The sequence below is a fragment of the Symphodus melops genome, assembly GCF_947650265.1.
Source record: "Symphodus melops genome assembly, chromosome: 18".
NCBI classification, from domain to species: domain Eukaryota; kingdom Metazoa; phylum Chordata; class Actinopteri; order Labriformes; family Labridae; genus Symphodus; species Symphodus melops.
This window is the reverse complement of record NC_136708.1, coordinates 13,448,936-13,465,543: the sequence shown is the minus strand read 5'-3', so window position 1 is coordinate 13,465,543 and position 16,608 is coordinate 13,448,936. Positions and strand designations below refer to the sequence as shown.

General features: G+C 41.5%; 2 protein-coding genes across 4 annotated transcripts; both read left to right on the top strand.

Annotated features, from left to right (window-relative positions):
- The first annotated feature begins 3,510 nt into the window (after positions 1–3,510).
- Positions 3,511–8,492, top strand: matn1 (matrilin 1). 2 transcript variants are annotated; one of them, XM_079368809.1, is made up of 10 exons: positions 3,511–4,156; positions 5,101–5,285; positions 5,379–5,543; positions 5,626–5,848; positions 6,656–6,778; positions 7,041–7,213; positions 7,294–7,525; positions 7,611–7,763; positions 7,877–7,957; positions 8,051–8,492. In XM_079368809.1, exons 1-10 carry the CDS (start codon positions 4,069–4,071, stop codon positions 8,098–8,100), a joined length of 1,473 nt encoding a protein of 490 aa, XP_079224935.1. In that variant the 5' UTR covers positions 3,511–4,068; the 3' UTR covers positions 8,101–8,492. The 2 variants fall into 2 exon arrangements, with proteins under 2 accessions (XP_079224935.1, XP_079224936.1); XM_079368810.1 differs by lacking the exon at positions 6,656–6,778.
- A 1,377-nt stretch (positions 8,493–9,869) lies between these two features.
- sesn2 (sestrin 2) lies at positions 9,870–16,233 on the top strand. Of its 2 annotated transcripts, none has more exons than XM_079368584.1 (11): positions 9,870–10,243; positions 11,252–11,317; positions 11,796–11,984; positions 13,059–13,241; positions 13,497–13,715; positions 13,877–14,015; positions 14,124–14,239; positions 14,362–14,445; positions 15,080–15,186; positions 15,282–15,426; positions 15,650–16,233. In XM_079368584.1, the coding sequence occupies exons 1-11, from the start codon at positions 9,899–9,901 to the stop codon at positions 15,734–15,736; spliced, it is 1,680 nt and encodes a 559-aa protein (XP_079224710.1). In that variant the 5' UTR covers positions 9,870–9,898; the 3' UTR covers positions 15,737–16,233. The 2 variants fall into 2 exon arrangements, with proteins under 2 accessions (XP_079224710.1, XP_079224711.1); XM_079368585.1 differs by lacking the exon at positions 9,870–10,243 and adding an exon at positions 10,610–10,744.
- The last annotated feature ends 375 nt before the right edge of the window (positions 16,234–16,608 follow it).

The window sequence follows — 16,608 nt, the reverse complement described above, 5'->3', positions numbered from 1 at the left end:
TGTGGATGTATGTGAATATATGTGAGAGGGTGTAAGTACTGGTATGGGATGCTTCAGTCCTCCCCTATTCCACCGTGTCAATATTTTCTCAGTATTCTGAGATTTGAAGAAAGGGAACTTGTTTCAATATTTATGGATGTGGTCAAGTACGAAATCCTCACAGTCTTTCCAAACCCTGTGCCTTTATTCATGTGCACACACACTGACAGGGGAAAAAGTGTATGAAAACCTCACACCGCTTCAACACATTCAAGTAACTGCATTTATTTATATTAGGGGATGATGTTTATTGATGTAGCTGATTGAAAGTCGTTATATTTGTTGTTTAACAAAGCTGAGACATGGTTTGGAGATCCTCCAGTCCTTTGGTTCTCTGGCTCCTGGGCCATCAGGTTGTTGATCTTTGGTTTATTTTGAATAGATACAACAAATAGACTGGTGTTGGTTCAGAAAAAAAAAACTGAAAACGATGGAAAGTGGTTGTGGAAAACAAAAACTTGCTCAATCAAATGAACAGATCTTCTCATCCAAATGTTGTGTAAAAATAAAAACAAACAGAGGAAGGCTCCAGATTTGACAGAGATAAAATATCTCACCTGACCATGTTGATATTAAACACTGGAGGTGGTGTTATTTGAATGTGGCTTTGTATAAAAATGAATAATGTCATACAGTGTGGCTAAAATGGAGATGTTCGTTTTAGATTTTTTTCCCCTTGGCAATACTATTGTGAGGTTTTTTTTTTGTCTAAATTGAGCTCTCTGAGGCGGCAGGCTGTTGGCAGTGAAACAGAAACATTTTCATTTCCAGTAAAAGATAAATATCTCCTGTATTTATTTTACTTTTCTGTTTTGCATATGCAAAGGTAATGAACCAAGAGCAAATGGAAAAACAACTGATACACTTTTTGGTTATGGTGAATAAACAATTATAAATGGATGACACTTTTGATACTGAGTATTAGAATCCAAAAGTAATAGAAAACAGGATGATGATGTGATATAATGAACAGGTTTCGATAACCAACTAATCAATACCAATGAGTCTGTCAGTTATTTTCTCAAGTAATATATTCTGTAGACTGAAGAGCAGAGTAATAATTAATAAAAAAAAACTTAAACTTCTGTTTGCAGTTCTCCATAATTCAAACAACCAACACTCAGAAAAGATTCAGAAAGATTCCGGACATTACACATTTCAGAATCTGATCGCTAAACGTGTGTTTTTAATTGCCTGAAAACACTTAATTACAGCTTCTCATAGGCAAGTGCTGCTATTCTCTGATTCATTAACTGCGAATTGAGTTCCTCCAAATTTTAAGATTTAGCAATAATTACGGTAGCCTATATTATTTTCTGACTAATTGTACATTTATTTAAGTTCAAACTATTTCAATCAACCTTCTTTCGTGTTATCTTTTTTTGCTGAAAGTCAAAGTGAAAAATGTCCCTTCTATCACCTAAGTTTTGAATTGATGAGTTGGACATCGGATCGTAGTCATTGAATGTTAGTTACCTCCGAAATAAGCTGTCAATAGTCAATTATTTTACAGATCATTTAGATCCTGGTTAAACATTTATGATTGTGTAAACGTGTTTTTCCTAGACTTTGATGTCCAGGAATGTGCAGCCTACAGCTACATAAACATCCTGCGGACAAAATGCACGTCACTCTGAGTCTTGGCAGATGGTTTAATTCAATGACCAAGAACATTTGATTGGTACTGACATACTAATATTATAACTACATGTTAAATAAACACAGCAGATTGTAAATATTTGTCAGTTCAGAGACTTTCAGTCCTTTTTTTGAACACCTCAACAGTCCTCCTCTGTGACTGGAATAAACAGCATGAAAAATAGTAATATTCTTATCAAAAAGTTTCCCAACTGCTGATAAACGTAGGTAAAACTCATCCAGCTCCCTGCTTATGTTTGTGTTCATCCAGCCTGCCGATGAGACAAGGTTACATAACCTGTGTTTGTGAATCTGCTGTATATGTTTACGCTTTTGCATGAATGTGTGTTTGTGTCCGTGTGTCTCATACTATAAGCCAAATAGCCATTCCCAGAGATGACACGCTGTCCAGGAATAACATCTCCATACTTTAATGTTAACCAACATAACACCCGTGCGTGCGCGGGAGCACACACACACACACACACACACACACACACACACACACACACACACACACACACACACACACACACACACACACACACACACACACACACACACACACCTACTGTTGATTTTACAGCTTGTCTAGTTTGTAGGAAATCTGTCTGGTTAGTTACTGTACTGCCCGAGCCCCAACTCCCCTCCTCCCTCCTAGACTTGTCCCTCAATTGCAGCTTGTGTGGACGGAGGTGTGTGTTTGTGTGTGTGTGTGTGTGTGTGTGCGTGTGTGGAGTAGGAGAAGGAAGGGGGAGTGTAGAGGAATGCAGGGTTGGGTCGGGTGGAGCGGGATGCTGGAGGGAAAAGAGGGGTCTCTGTATGGGTCTGTATGTGGACCCTTTAGAGAGATTAAAGATGTGTATGTGAGCGCATTGATGAAAGAGTGTTTACTCCAGTGGGGCCTGCTTCCTACCTCACAGTTAGGAAACGTGCAGGAAGAAGAGTCAGAGTTAAAGGGTATGTTAATTATTTTAGCAAGAAATTTTAAGTTTTTCTGTTTATTTTTAAAAATCAAATTTAATTTAACAAATTTAAACATGAAGTGTGAGGCTTTAAAATCTATACGATGGGAAAGAAGGCCAAACAAAACACAGAAAAGCAAAAAGTAGTACACATAAGTAACATTTTTTTTGATACCAGTATCCAAATGGGTCTTTGATGTCATCTAAAATGTAGAATTGGATACCGGTGATATGCATGTCAATTAACCAATGAAATGTAATTGTTTATAAAAAAAAACAAAACAGTTTTTTGGCAAGTCAGTATGTGACCAAAAATAACCAAGCTTGTAAAGATATTATCAACCAATGTTATTTCACCAATAATGGGCATATTTTTAATCAGTGTAGGAGGAGAGGGGAACTCAACACTCAGCAGCCATTTTCTAGTCTACATTTGGGATCCAAAATGTTCTACTTAAAATGTATTTAAGTCATGTTTGATACAAAATCTACCTAGTGTTAACAAGGATGGACAGTAGTGAAGCTGAATGAGAGAAAATGACAAAAACAAGAGAAAAATGTTACATTTAAAGTAGATCTGAACTTAGCTGAACTTCAGAATACTTGAATTGGCTTGTACACTTTTAGGTTATACAGAAATGCATGCTTATGCAAAAACACACACACACACACACACACCCACACACACACACACACACACACACACACACACACACACACCCACACACACACACACACACACACCCACACACCCACACACACACACACACACACACACACACACACACACACACACATCCCAACGTGCAGAGCAGCAGGAACACAGCATGCTGTGTATGGCGGCTCTCCTTCACTTCCGCACCATAAATGTGTGTTTGCTATAAGAGGGAACACGGAGGAGAAAAGAGGAATTCATGTTGGTGTTTATTTGAGCTTTGGCCAAATCCAACCTGGGGCGGCTGTGTTGGCGCACACTTTGCACCAAACCCCAGCAGCTCCTGTACCCCCTTCCAAACACACACTTACTGTACACACACTCAGGTCCTGGAGCACACAAACATTCTACTACTCTCTCTCGCACACATACCTGTCCGTCCTAGCCATATCAAGGTGTGTTTGTCTTTCCATGCTCACCATTTAAGGTCCTCCCCTTGCAGGTATTTCCCTCTCTTTCCCACAGACACACATTTATACACACAAACACACACACACACACACACACTTTAGCTAGAGAGGGGGGTCAAGTGTGTGAAGCGGTTGCATTGATAACCTGCAGCTCACAGTCACTCAGTCTCACTTTGTGGCCGTCCCCTTCGTGTGGTGCTTCGCCTCTGCTCTATTTCCCCTCTTCTCACTCCACTCTCGGACCGTCTGAGGAAGCGATCTGAACCACACGTTAACTCATCGACCCTCTGTCGCCGTCACCATGACGCCCTCCCCGCTGTTATTCCTGCTCCTGCTCGGCCTTGTAGGTGCTCAAGCCCCTGTGGACCTCCGCACGGCCGCCGCCATGGGTAAGATTGATGACCTTTAACCTTTTAAGCTGATCCTAACTACAGTATCTGAAGATTTGATACCTGACGTGTAACACCTCACAACAGCTATTATTACATGGTCATCTCAGACAAATACTTGATTTGATTCAACAGAAACAACATTTTAAAGAAACATTCTAAATGTATTTTTGTCTTACTCTGAAAGGACAGAGCTAAGAATCAGGTAGGTTTTTTTTCGCACAATGTTTTATTTTTAAAATGGTCTGGATAATTTATTCTATATAGTGTTAATTCTTTACACAAAATAATTGTATTACACGGTTATAATAGTTTATTTACAATTTGTTGCTGGTGGATGGATTGAGAATCTGCAATGTTTGAATGACTATTTCAGGATGGAGCGTGGCATTTGGTACACTGTATGTTAGTGATGGTGTGTATGTGGGAGGGAGGGAGGTGAAGGCTTAGAATGGAGGTCACCAATAAGCAGACAGTTGCTGTTAATTCTTTACAGGTACACACACACATCAGCTAAACAGTTTGCTCTGCAAAAAAAATGGTAAAAATAAGGGTCGAACAAAACTCAGGGTTCATTTTATCAGATCTTAAAAGAAAGTCATGTATTGTCATATGGGTAGAAAATCATATCAGTAGGATTTGCTAAGTATTAATTCTGTATATATTTTCTTAGTTTTGATCTTTCTGTCCTTTATCCCTGTTTTTCTGGCAAAGTAAATCTCCATCTCGCCCCACCCCTCTCACCTCCCACTTTCCCACCAGCCCCATTAATCTTCTCCACCCTCTCTGTTCTCCTCCTGCTTCTCCCACCCTCCCACTTTTTCCTTTTTTTCATCAACCAGCTACCACCAATTTCCTGATAATTGTGTGTGAACATTTGTTATGCAAACTATGAATACACACATGAATACTTAAAAGTCTACTTCCTGTCTCTTCATGTACAGCGGCAGGTTTGTGCAAAACCCGCCCCACGGACATTGTGTTCATTATCGACAGCAGCCGCAGTGTTCGCCCTTCAGAGTTTGAGCAGGTCAAGGTCTTTCTTGCAAAGGTCATTGAGGGACTCGATGTCGGACCCAATGCCACCCGTGTGGGAGTTGTCAACTACGCCAGCCGCGTCAAGAACGAGGTATGAGTTAAAGTTAGAAATCATTAGCAGTGAGAAAAGTTTTATCCAAATATAAAACTCAAGTAACACTAACACTGTTAATTCCAACCATAGGTGTCTCTGAAAACACATCGCACCAAAGCTGGTCTAGTTAAGGCTGTAACCAAGATCGAGCCCCTCTCCACTGGCACCATGACTGGTCTAGCCATCCAGTTTGCCCTGAATGTGGCATTCAGCGAGAGTGAGGGTGCTCGAGTGAAATCTCCTGATATTAGCAAGGTCAGTCCCATTTATATGCATTTACACTCAAAATTCTGTCCTATAACCTTTATCAGTTTTTCTATCCTCTTTTGTTTTCCAGGTTGCCATTATTGTGACAGACGGACGTCCTCAGGACACTGTCAAGGATGTGGCTCAGCGTGCTCGGGATGCTGGGATTGAGCTTTTTGCCATCGGTGTGGGCCGCGTGGACATGAGCACCTTGCGCCAGATGGCCAGTGATCCTCTGGATGACCACGTGGACTACGTGGAGAGCTACAGCGTAATCGAGAAGCTCACCAAGAAGTTCCAGGAGGCCTTCTGTGGTAAGATAAAGTGTATACATAAAATGTCGTTTTTGTTATTTGTTAGAGAAAGAGATGCAGAAAACAGGGATTAGTCTTTAGTGATGGAAATTTCTGTAAGGTGGGTAATAACTACCCATCATCCCTGTGGATATACTATGGGTAAGGAATAAGGACTGTCATATTTTCATTCTAACATATTGTTTCCTCCCTTTTGTCCTCAGCAATACAACAATATGTTCATTCATTAGACCTTATTAAACATTCCCCATGCGTGAGGGCATCAGGGCAGAAACAACCTCATGGAAGGAAATTCTCTTCTGTTCTTTAATTGGGAGGCGAGACTGATCTCTCTGTAATTACAGATCCATTAGTGACAATCATTAAACTTCTAATTTGCGATGCCCTTTGGCTCTCCCAGTCTGCGGCAGGTTGTGAATGCTTTCTGACACTCGTTCACAGCAGCCAATCATGCTGCAGATGTCTCATCCAAGGGCAGAACTGCATGATGGCAAGGATGGATTGTTGTTGGATCTTTTTCCAGATAAACGGATGTTGTTAATTGATGCTCTTCCAATCTTTTCCACCTGTTTGTTTTAAGGATCCACTGGAATCATGCATTATCCATACACTTTTTTTAAAGTGGAGGTAACAGTGGATCATTAAAAATCAATGCTAGATTATACCATTTTCAAACTGACATAGTTTTATTCTCTCCTCCTAACCCCAACCACCCGACCCCTTTTCAATTTGTGCGACGTGTGCGTGTGCCTCTACATAAATTCCACTGTGTGCGCTTGTGTGTTGTGCATGCACAAGCACACACAGTGTCGGACCTGTGTGCCACCGGGGATCATGACTGTGAGCAGGTATGCATCAGCAGCCCTGGATCATACAAGTGTGCCTGCAAAGAAGGCTTTACCCTGATGGACAATGGTCGCAGCTGCAGTGGTGAGTGTGTGCATTTGTGTGTGTGTGTGTGTGTGTGTGTGTGTGTGTGTGTGTGTGTGTGTGTGTGTGTGTGTGTGTGTGTGTGTGTGTGTGTGTGTGTGTGTGTGTGTGTGTGTGTGTGTGTGTGTGTGTGTGTGTGTGTGTGTGTGTGTGTGTGTGTGTGTGTGTGTGTGTGTGTGTGTGTGTGTGTGTGTGTGTGTGTGTGTGCACATTAACTGTATTCACGGAGTAACACAACATGTTGTGTATCTGACGTCACCAGCATGCAGCAACTCTGCAACAGACGTGGTGTTCCTGATCGATGGCTCTAAGAGTGTCCGTCCTGAGAACTTTGAGCTGGTCAAGAAGTGGATCAACCAGATTGTGGACAAACTGGACGTTTCTGACAGCAAGGCTCATGTGGGACTTGTGCAGTACTCTAGCTCAGTCAGACAGGTGCGTTTCTGTCTTGTCACATCTTAAAAGCAATTAATTTCACTCTCCTTAGAACAAAATCTTCTCTTTCCCTCCTGTAGGAGTTTCCACTGGGCCGCTACAACAACAAGAAGGACCTGAAGGATGCGGTGAAGAAGATGGCCTACATGGAGAGAGGAACCATGACAGGTCAGGCTCTGCGCTACCTGACAGATAACAGCTTTAACCCTGGTCAGGGTGCACGCCCTGGAGTCGCCAAGGTGGGCATTGTTTTCACTGACGGACGCAGCCAGGACTACATCGGAGATGCTGCCAAAAAGGCAAAGGAGAATGGTATGAATAGATGTGTAAAGTATCACTGGATACAACACAAAGGCTAACTTTACAAGTCAGATGAACTTGCATGTTTGTTTTACAGGTTTCAAAATGTATGCTGTTGGAGTTGGAAACGCAGTAGAGGATGAACTGAAAGAGATTGCATCTGAACCGACTGCAGAGCACTACTTCTACACTGCTGACTTCAAGGCCATGACCCAGATCGCCAAGAAGCTGCAGATCAACATTTGTCAAGGTAAAACATGAGCATACAAGTATCTAAAATATTTGCAATGTCACTATTTCACCCCAAGCACTGTTTATAAAAACTCAGTACATAAACTTGTGCGTTCTGTTTCCATCCCATAGAAGAGGATCCTTGTGAGTGTGACTCCCTCGTGAAGTTCCAAAAGAAAGTAGAAGATGCCCTACAGGCGCTAACAAAAAAATATATCCTTTTCAACAAGTGAAACTGAAGAAAGTAAGAGTTTTAATGTTTTCATTTGTCTGTCTTCAATGTTGCTCTCCTTGACCAAATCTTACTAGACAGCATGTCAAAGAGGATCGCCTTGCTGGAGAACAAAATCGTCTGAAGACTCACACCCCACTCCTCACACCCCACTCCTCACTCTACATCTACACATCAACCTACATACACAAACAAACACAATCACAAACACACTCTTTACTTCCCGTAAAATACTGAAGAGGAACCCTGTGTGTGTGTGTGTGTGTGTGTGTGTGTGTGTGTGTGCGCGCACGCACGCGCGTGAGAGAGTGTGTATGTGAACCTTGACCTCTGCTTGCTTTCTGAGCTCAGCCCCCTCCTCACTCAGCCTCACTTCTTTCACCCTTGGGTCTCCCGGGACACAAAGCGCCGGTTGCCATGGGGACCATGCCTTTGTGTGTGTGCTCTCCGAAGATCATCCTCCATAGCCAGCCTGTGTGTTTGTTAATAAAAGTCTTCCCTCATAGGGAAACAGTATACTGAAGTTTTTTTTTTATTGTTGCCACCACAGTGTTATATTTCCCCCAAACTCCACAAAGTCTGTGAATGAGCTGCACATGATCCTCACCTGCTTGTTTATAACTCTCACTGTCACCTCTCCTTTTTTTCTCTTGTATCTGAAGGCTGAAAACTGTTTTCTCTTACCCCCACACAAAGGTATCTAATATTTTGTATGGTGTATATTTAAATCTATCCAGTTAATTTAATACAATATATGACTTGACTGATTATATGAGTGCACCGGTTTTTTTTTTAAATTGTCCTATATAAAAGGGGTTCGTGAAGTACAGAATGTGAAACAATTTTATACCAGATTGCCTTTACACATACAGTCATAAGAAAACCCGTCTTTGACACATTTTTGGTCATAAAATCACAAATAAGTAAGTCAAATTATATGTACAATATTCCTATAGACTTCCGGAAAAGTGTGGGCTCTAAGGACCACAAGGACATTACAAGTGTTTTCTGCAAAAAGGTGTAATAATGGTTGCAGTTCTTCACACTTTTTTTTTTAATTATTACATTACATGATGAAAGGGGAAACAAACAAGGAATGATTTGTGTTTTTGAGGGCACCCCAAATTTATTAGGTTATTTTTTTATAACACCTTTGCTATTTTTCTATTTCAAGGAACATGCAAAGAAATGAAGGTTGAGCTTGAGCTAAAAAAAAGTGGTGACAATAGTGACAGTTGAGTAGACAGGAAGGCTAATTTAATACAAATGTAAACATTCAGTTAAACACTGTGTATATTTAAAGTTAGACCATGTGTTAAGACAGAAACTAGTAACAAAAAAGTGGTTAATTCATGCTTTCAGACATAATCTTCAAAGTGCTTCCTGTGTTGAAGCAGCTCGAGCTCATTAGACAAAGTTTTTAAATGCGTCAGGATGACGTCACGTAGGCAGGAAAGAAAGTCTCAGAACAGCTGAACGAAACCAGCGAGGAAAGCTGTATTTTTGCTCATGAAACTGATTTTAAAGTTGTATTAGACTGAGCCTGAGCATGGGAGACCAGTTCATACATTAACCACTGGTTTAGACAGTTTTTTTTTAATCGGGCAACTGTCTCACGTTATTACAGCATCTGTTACCAGCAGCTAGGCTAACTTAGCACACTAACCGGCGAACTGTCTTCACGGCCAGTCTGCTGGTGTGGAGGGGATCTGTAGCTGTTAATGATTAGGGAAACTAATGATTTGGCATTGAATGAAAACGACACGTAGTTTTTTGTTGTCGAGAAAGTCACATTTTGAAACGGCGTGAAGGTTTTTACATCAAGCTAACGGTAGTGTTAATACTTGGGCTAACAGGAGCTAGCAGCAGCAGCAGCGGCGTCAGGTAAACTCTACCGAGCTGTTTCGGGACCACATCAAGAGATGGATAACAATCCCGCTGCAGCTTCTAACTGCACGGCTAACGGAGAAAAGATCCTGCGAAGAGTGCTCGTTTCTGGCCGCTCATGTCGCTACCAGTCCGAGTCCGAGTCGGATTTGAACCCGTCTGTGAAGAGCTTAGCTCGGCTCTGCAGCAGGGACGAAGAGGAGCGAGCAGCGGCTCTGGAGGAGCTGAACCAAGGAGTTATGGTGTGCTTAGGAATAGACCAGTCCGCCTCATCAGCACGACTGAACAGACAAACACTTCTGCATCTTCTTCGGCTGTCCCGATCGTGTCCGCTGCAGGAAGTACGAGGGAAAGCAACCGAGCTGCTGCGGACCGCACAGGTAATGTTATTACTATTATTACTGGGGGTTTATTTACAGTCCTTTCTGCTTCGTGGGAACTGCAAACCAGCAACGACATAACATCCTAACTCAAAATGCACAGAATGATGTCTCAATGCAGCTTTAATATTAGGACTTGTGATTTGCTTGAAATGATTCGATTAGCTGGGTGAATTATTCTGATATATTAGTCATTAGTGTTGCATCTGATCATCCGCAGTTATCAGCTGATTACAGGTTTGCTGGATGTTTCATCAGACGTTGAACTGTCCGAGGTGACGCAACATTCAGCTGCCGTGAGCACAAACAAGCTCGGACACGCCCCCCTCCACGCGCCCTGTAAAAGACACAGCGACACACCCCCGGGTCGTCATTTCTACTGCCCACCGTAACTTCGAGAAATACATTTTTAAAAATCAGGCTGCGTATGGCGTATTAATCTGTCGGTTTTTATGGAAATAACGAGCTGGTGTTTCAGCTACCGATGTCTCGATGTTTTCTGTGAGTTTTTACACAGTTTGGTGTTTTCACGTTATGAAACGAGCCTTCAATAGTTACAGTTCAGATCAGCAGACAGCAGACCGACTGGTGGTCAAGCTCAAGGGGTATTGTATTTGCAGATTTTCTTGGTTTGCTTCGGATTATTTTCGATAATACGCGGAGTTTAAATGGTTAGTTTAATTGTCACTGCTGCACTTGTGTTAGTTGTTAAAGCAGTTTGGGTCAACGTTCACGTTTTTATCTAAAAGAAAAAAGTTCACATTTCAGTGCCAAACATGCCTTAGTTCTTGTCCTTTGTTTGTGAAATGTGATTATTTTCTGGTTCATTTGGATTTATTGCCACATGAAACAAACCATGTACAGGAAACTGTATTAAATTATTATATATTATCTCAGATTGTGCTCATCTAATAGAGCACATTTTGTATGAGAGTAACATTCACTGTTATTGAACTCTGTTATCATTCACTTACTGGTAACTTTCTTTGTCTTCCTTTTTTCCACTAGGAACACGGAGTTGAAGTCCCTCGGGCTCTGGCCTCAGGTCCAAGTGCTTTCATCCATGCTAAAGAGGTGTGCATGGACTTTTTGAAATAAAAAACAGTGCAGTCATTCAAAATAGGCCTTTAATGAGTTTAGTCTGTGTGTATGTAACAGACCTATTGACAATCACAGGCCGACTAGTGTGTTTGTGTTGTTGCCAGCCATCACAGAAAAATACAGATACAAATAAGGAATGTAGATAACTTTTCTTCTGCAATGCGGAGGTGTCTGTTGCTTCATTTCATCAGGTGAAGCAACCTTAGACAAATGTTGCCAAAGCTGATGACTGAAAATACCTTCTGCATGTATGACTAACTCCAAACTTTCCACTGGAGAAAATGGGAGTGTTTTTGTCAACTTGAAAAGGAATATTTAGAAGTAACTCCTCCACAGATATTTCCTTGATCACACCTCAAATGAACTTCTAGCGTGGTAAATAAAATGTCACTTTAGTTGTTAATGTTGTCCGTTTGTTATCATGTGTTTTGTCTGGCCTTTTCTCTTTTAGATGCAGAAAGAAGGGTCAGACCAGGACATCCTCATTGAATCTTTTCTTTCATCCGGTCGCGTGGACCATATCACCATGGTGATGGCTCTCCACCCTGCTTACCTCAGCTGCTTCCTCAGGACCCAGCATGCTTTGTTGGAGTTGGACGGCCCCTTGCCTCGTCACTGGAGACATTATTTAGCTGTTATGGTAAAAAAAAAAAAAAAAAAACATTCAATTTCAATACTGAGTTAATAGAAGTCTTGTATATCTGCAGAAGAAGAATTTTTGTTTTTAATGACAGAGTGAAGGGAGATTGGCCTCAGCATGTTTTCTTAACTCCAACAATGCCCAATGAGATTTTAGTCCATGTGCCACGAACTGAAGCACGATATCTTTCTACAGATTGATTTGTTGACTAAGCTGTGTTAGTCAACAGAACATACCTTAAGTGTTGTAAGGTATGTTTGTTTTTGGGCTGGTTGATAAAGTTTAAACACTGGTGTGTCCTCATATATAGTTGATTGAAGAAGAATGTAAACGCATTATAATCTGGCCTCTCGATGATAGAGTTGTGTTTGACTCAACTAGAAGTCTAAAAGTTCAACTGTCTTGAAGTTAGGCATTACCAAAGGTAGTAACGATGTTTAAACTGTAGCCAAATGCTATGACATTCCTAACCAGGTCGGCTGTAGAGAACAATAAATCATTCATTTACACAGAGTGGTTGGCTATCTCCAAAAGGTGACACTAGTCTGGAGCTAGCTTGAACTAGATGTACATTGTTGATGATGTCACCTGTCCCACAGAGGATGTTTATTAGTTTGCGGCTGACGGCATACTAAGCGTCAGGATAGTATGCAGTGCTGTTTGAGCCCCTAGTAGACTCTTCACTTGGTGTTAGCTAGGATTAGATGGTGGTTTCCGACACAGCCACTGGATAAACCGTCCCTCTGAGTTAGATGACATCATTACACAGATATTGCTAAATCTGTATGATCTGAAACCTCATGTTATGATTTTGCTCGAAGGAGAAAAATTACAGATACATGATGGACTGGATCGTTCTGTATTTGAAGGATATCTACAGATGACAGTATAAGTGAGCTGGGGAAAAACAGACCTGCCCAATACTGCGATTTTTAAAAAAACATTTAGTGACTCATTGCATACCATAAACCTCCGAAGCGCACACAGAGGTGCATTTTGTCGCTGTAACACAGAGACCATTCTAGATTTTGAAAGGGTGGGAAGCCATAATTCTTTTCGGGTTTTTTCTTTTAGGCTGCGGCTCGACATCACTGCTCGTACCTGGTGCAGCAGCACAGCTTAGGCTTCCTCGAGGCCGGAGGAGAGGAGAGCTGGCTGAGTGACATAAAACACGCTCCAACCAAACTCCGCAGCCTGCAGACACTCAACAAGCTGCTGGCACACAGACCCTGGCTCATCACACAGCAGCACATCCAGGTCAGACACAGCGCCCACACGCTGGCTGTCTCTTACTCTTCTGCTCTCTCTTTTCGGAAAATCATTTCATACACTCGATTTTGTCTCCATCCGAAATCAGCCCTCCGTGTTGACTCACTGCCCACTCCCTGTATGATACTTTAATCTCTATCTAGCTGTACATCCATATCTTTTGAGACACTTGTGATGTGATCTTTTGTGATGTTGCACTGCGCTTATTCTGTGCTGTTCATTTATGTTTGTCCTGCCATGTAGGAGCTGGTGTGTCCTGGAGCAGATCCTCGCTGGTCATTGGCTGAGCTCATCCATGCTGTGGTCCTGATGGCACACGCTCATTCGCTCTGCTCGTTTGTGTGGGGCTGCGGCTTAAACCCTGAACCCGACCACATCGGAGGATACACCTTCCAACCTCCGTCACCTGGGCACCTTACTCGAAGCCCTCATAGCCCTGCTCATGAGGACGGAAGGCCAGAGGTGAGTTTAATGTTTTTTTTGTACCCTTTGACTGTTTCTAAAGAGGCGAACTTGATAGAGACCCAAGAGGTTTTAAATTCTTGTAATTTAAATCCAGCATTTTTTTTAGACACAGCTCAATTCCCATTGTTATTGAGACCTTCCCTTTTTTGAACTTCTAGCTGGTTGACGGAACAATGGAGGTGGAAGTGTTGATGAAGAGGATGGTGGAGCTGCAGCAGCAGCAGGAAGAGGAGGAATGCACACAGGAGGAGATGGTGACTCGCTTTGAGAGGGAGAGGAGCGAGAGTATACCAACTGGTACAAACACAACACCTTTTTTTTTTTTTAATCTCATGGACATCCCCACAACATTTACAGACTTGACATTTATTTATTTACTACTTCCTCCTTGTTTTGTTTGTTTAGCGGTGGTGCGGGAAGCTCCACCTGACCTGTTGCTGCATCTGGTTGAGGATCCAGAGTTCAGATACGAGGACTTTGCTCCCAGAGGAGAGCAGGCACCTCCCACCATGAGAGCACAGGTATTAACAGTGGAGCATTTCACACACACCTTCCCAAGTTATCCCTTTCTACTTTTTACACTGCATAGCCTGTTCATGACGCTGAAGAAGTGTATGTTGATGATGTCGTCTCTCATATGCAGGACTACTCATGGGAGGACCATGGCTACTCCCTGGTCAACAGACTCCTGCCAGACATGGGTCAGCTTCTGGATGAAAAATTCCAGGTAGCCTCACTGTTGAACGGACAGAATTAGATTAATACTGAACAACGTGGCAGTTAAAAGCTATGAGGGCTTATTGAGGACTGATGTTTGGTTCACACTGCGTGTCTTTACCCCACACAGCTTCATTAAAATGTTAACAAGCTGAAAGTGTAATCTGATGTAAGCCTACATGTCTCATTAGCGATATGGGAAAAAAGGTTGTGACCATTTGGTCTGGAAATTAAAAAATCCAGATGATACAAAATTGTTTTTTTTTTTGGTTTTTTTTTTTTCAAAATTGTCCCCTCATATAATCTTGTCACTTCCAGTTGAGTGAGAAGAGTGAAATACTTGACAGCTCTACCTTTTCTCAAGTTACTCAATCTGAGAAGCAAAATGACTCTTAAATAGAATTGCTTTAAATAAAAATACGGAAACATAATGTAAAGATTTGTTGACTAAATACTGTTCACCTGCCCCGTTTGAAGGCCTGTATGGCTGAAACAAGTTGGATCTCTGCACTGAAGAGCACCAGAGGGATTTATTTTTTCCAAAACTTATCAAAACATTTTTTAACACCCACGCAGCGATCCACGCGTCTGCTTTTTGACTGTTGAATACTGTTGACGAATAAGTGTGTTTGTTGTGTTTACAGGTTGTCAGCAACTTGACCTACCACAGGATGGCCATGCATGAAGGAGTTGACACTCAGACTCTGAGAAAAGCTCTGTGGAACTACATCCACTGTCTATATGGGATCCGGTTAGTGTCACATGTGGTTTAAAACTTACTGGAATTGTTTTTTTGGTTATTCTCTGCTGTGACACTAAGCACATTTTCTCACTGTACTTGTATAGCTACGATGATTACGACTACGGCAGTGTGAATGTGTTGTTGGAACGCTCTCTGAAGGTCTTTGTTAAGACACTGGCCTGTCACCCTGAGCAGACCACTGTTCGCATTTACCGTGCCTTCTGGAGACACTTCAGACACTCTGAGAAGGTATGAATGAGTTCAAATACTCTGACCATCCCCTCTGAAGCGTATATTCAAAACATTTGACATATGGATGGTTAACAACTTTCAGAAAAAGAAACAACGCATAGATTTTTAAGGCTGTCCTCTGGTTTCTTTTTTAATTCAAATGTGTTGAAAATAACTGCTTTACAGACAGGACTTAAAAGTATTAACATGATTTTTTTGTTGTTTGTTTTAATTTTCGCAGGTTCATGCAAACCTTATAGTGATGGAAGCCCGCCTACAAGCAGCCCTTCTTTACACCTTGCGGGCCATCACTCACTACATGAGATGACACACTCACTCCTACACATTTTTGCAGATGCTGAGCCAGCTGTGATGCACCACAGCCTAATGCAAAACACAATAATAGACAATCTTGCACATACACACTTACACACATTGAGACACACACACACACACACACACACACACACTACAGTGAATGTATATATATGTATGCATATCTTATGTGTCAGTGTTAATGTTTCTTGATGCTGCTTTGCACCTGGATATCTGAGATTTAGAATTTGTTACTTATTATGCACTGAAGTTTATCAGGTTTTGTTTCGCCACTTGAGCCTCAAACTGTGTATCTTGCACATCGTGCCAGGTGTGCTGGTGAAAGTAGGCCTGGATAAATAACTCATATGTGTTTTCTTTGAAGATTATAGACATGACTTCCCATGCCTCAAACTCTTTGTCTGTGGCACATCGACTGAGATTTAAAAAACTACAAAATAACTTGTATTTTTATATACAATAAAAGTTACTTTGTTATCAAAATTAAAATGGTGTGTTGTGAGAATTTATTCTCTCAATCCTGTTAAGGGCGTAGCTTTAGTCTTTTTTATTTTTTTATTTTTAGAAAGACCTAAACCCAGACCTCTGCACTGACTCGCCAAGAGATGGAGACAAAGACTTGAAGAAATGTGAAATGACGCTTGACTTTACTGGAAGCCGTATCATCAAGTTGCATCATGAAGTGTAATTTATTTCTCCCCTATCTAGAGTAACATCAATGCGTTATTTTGTGTAGTCAATTTATGACTGAATGGTTTATTCCATAAAAGAAACGTAAAGAAGTCGATAAACGCTCACTGATGATGTCAATCATAAACTGAAGTTTAGTTATGGTTTCTTATGCGGATATCGCACTTCTCTCAG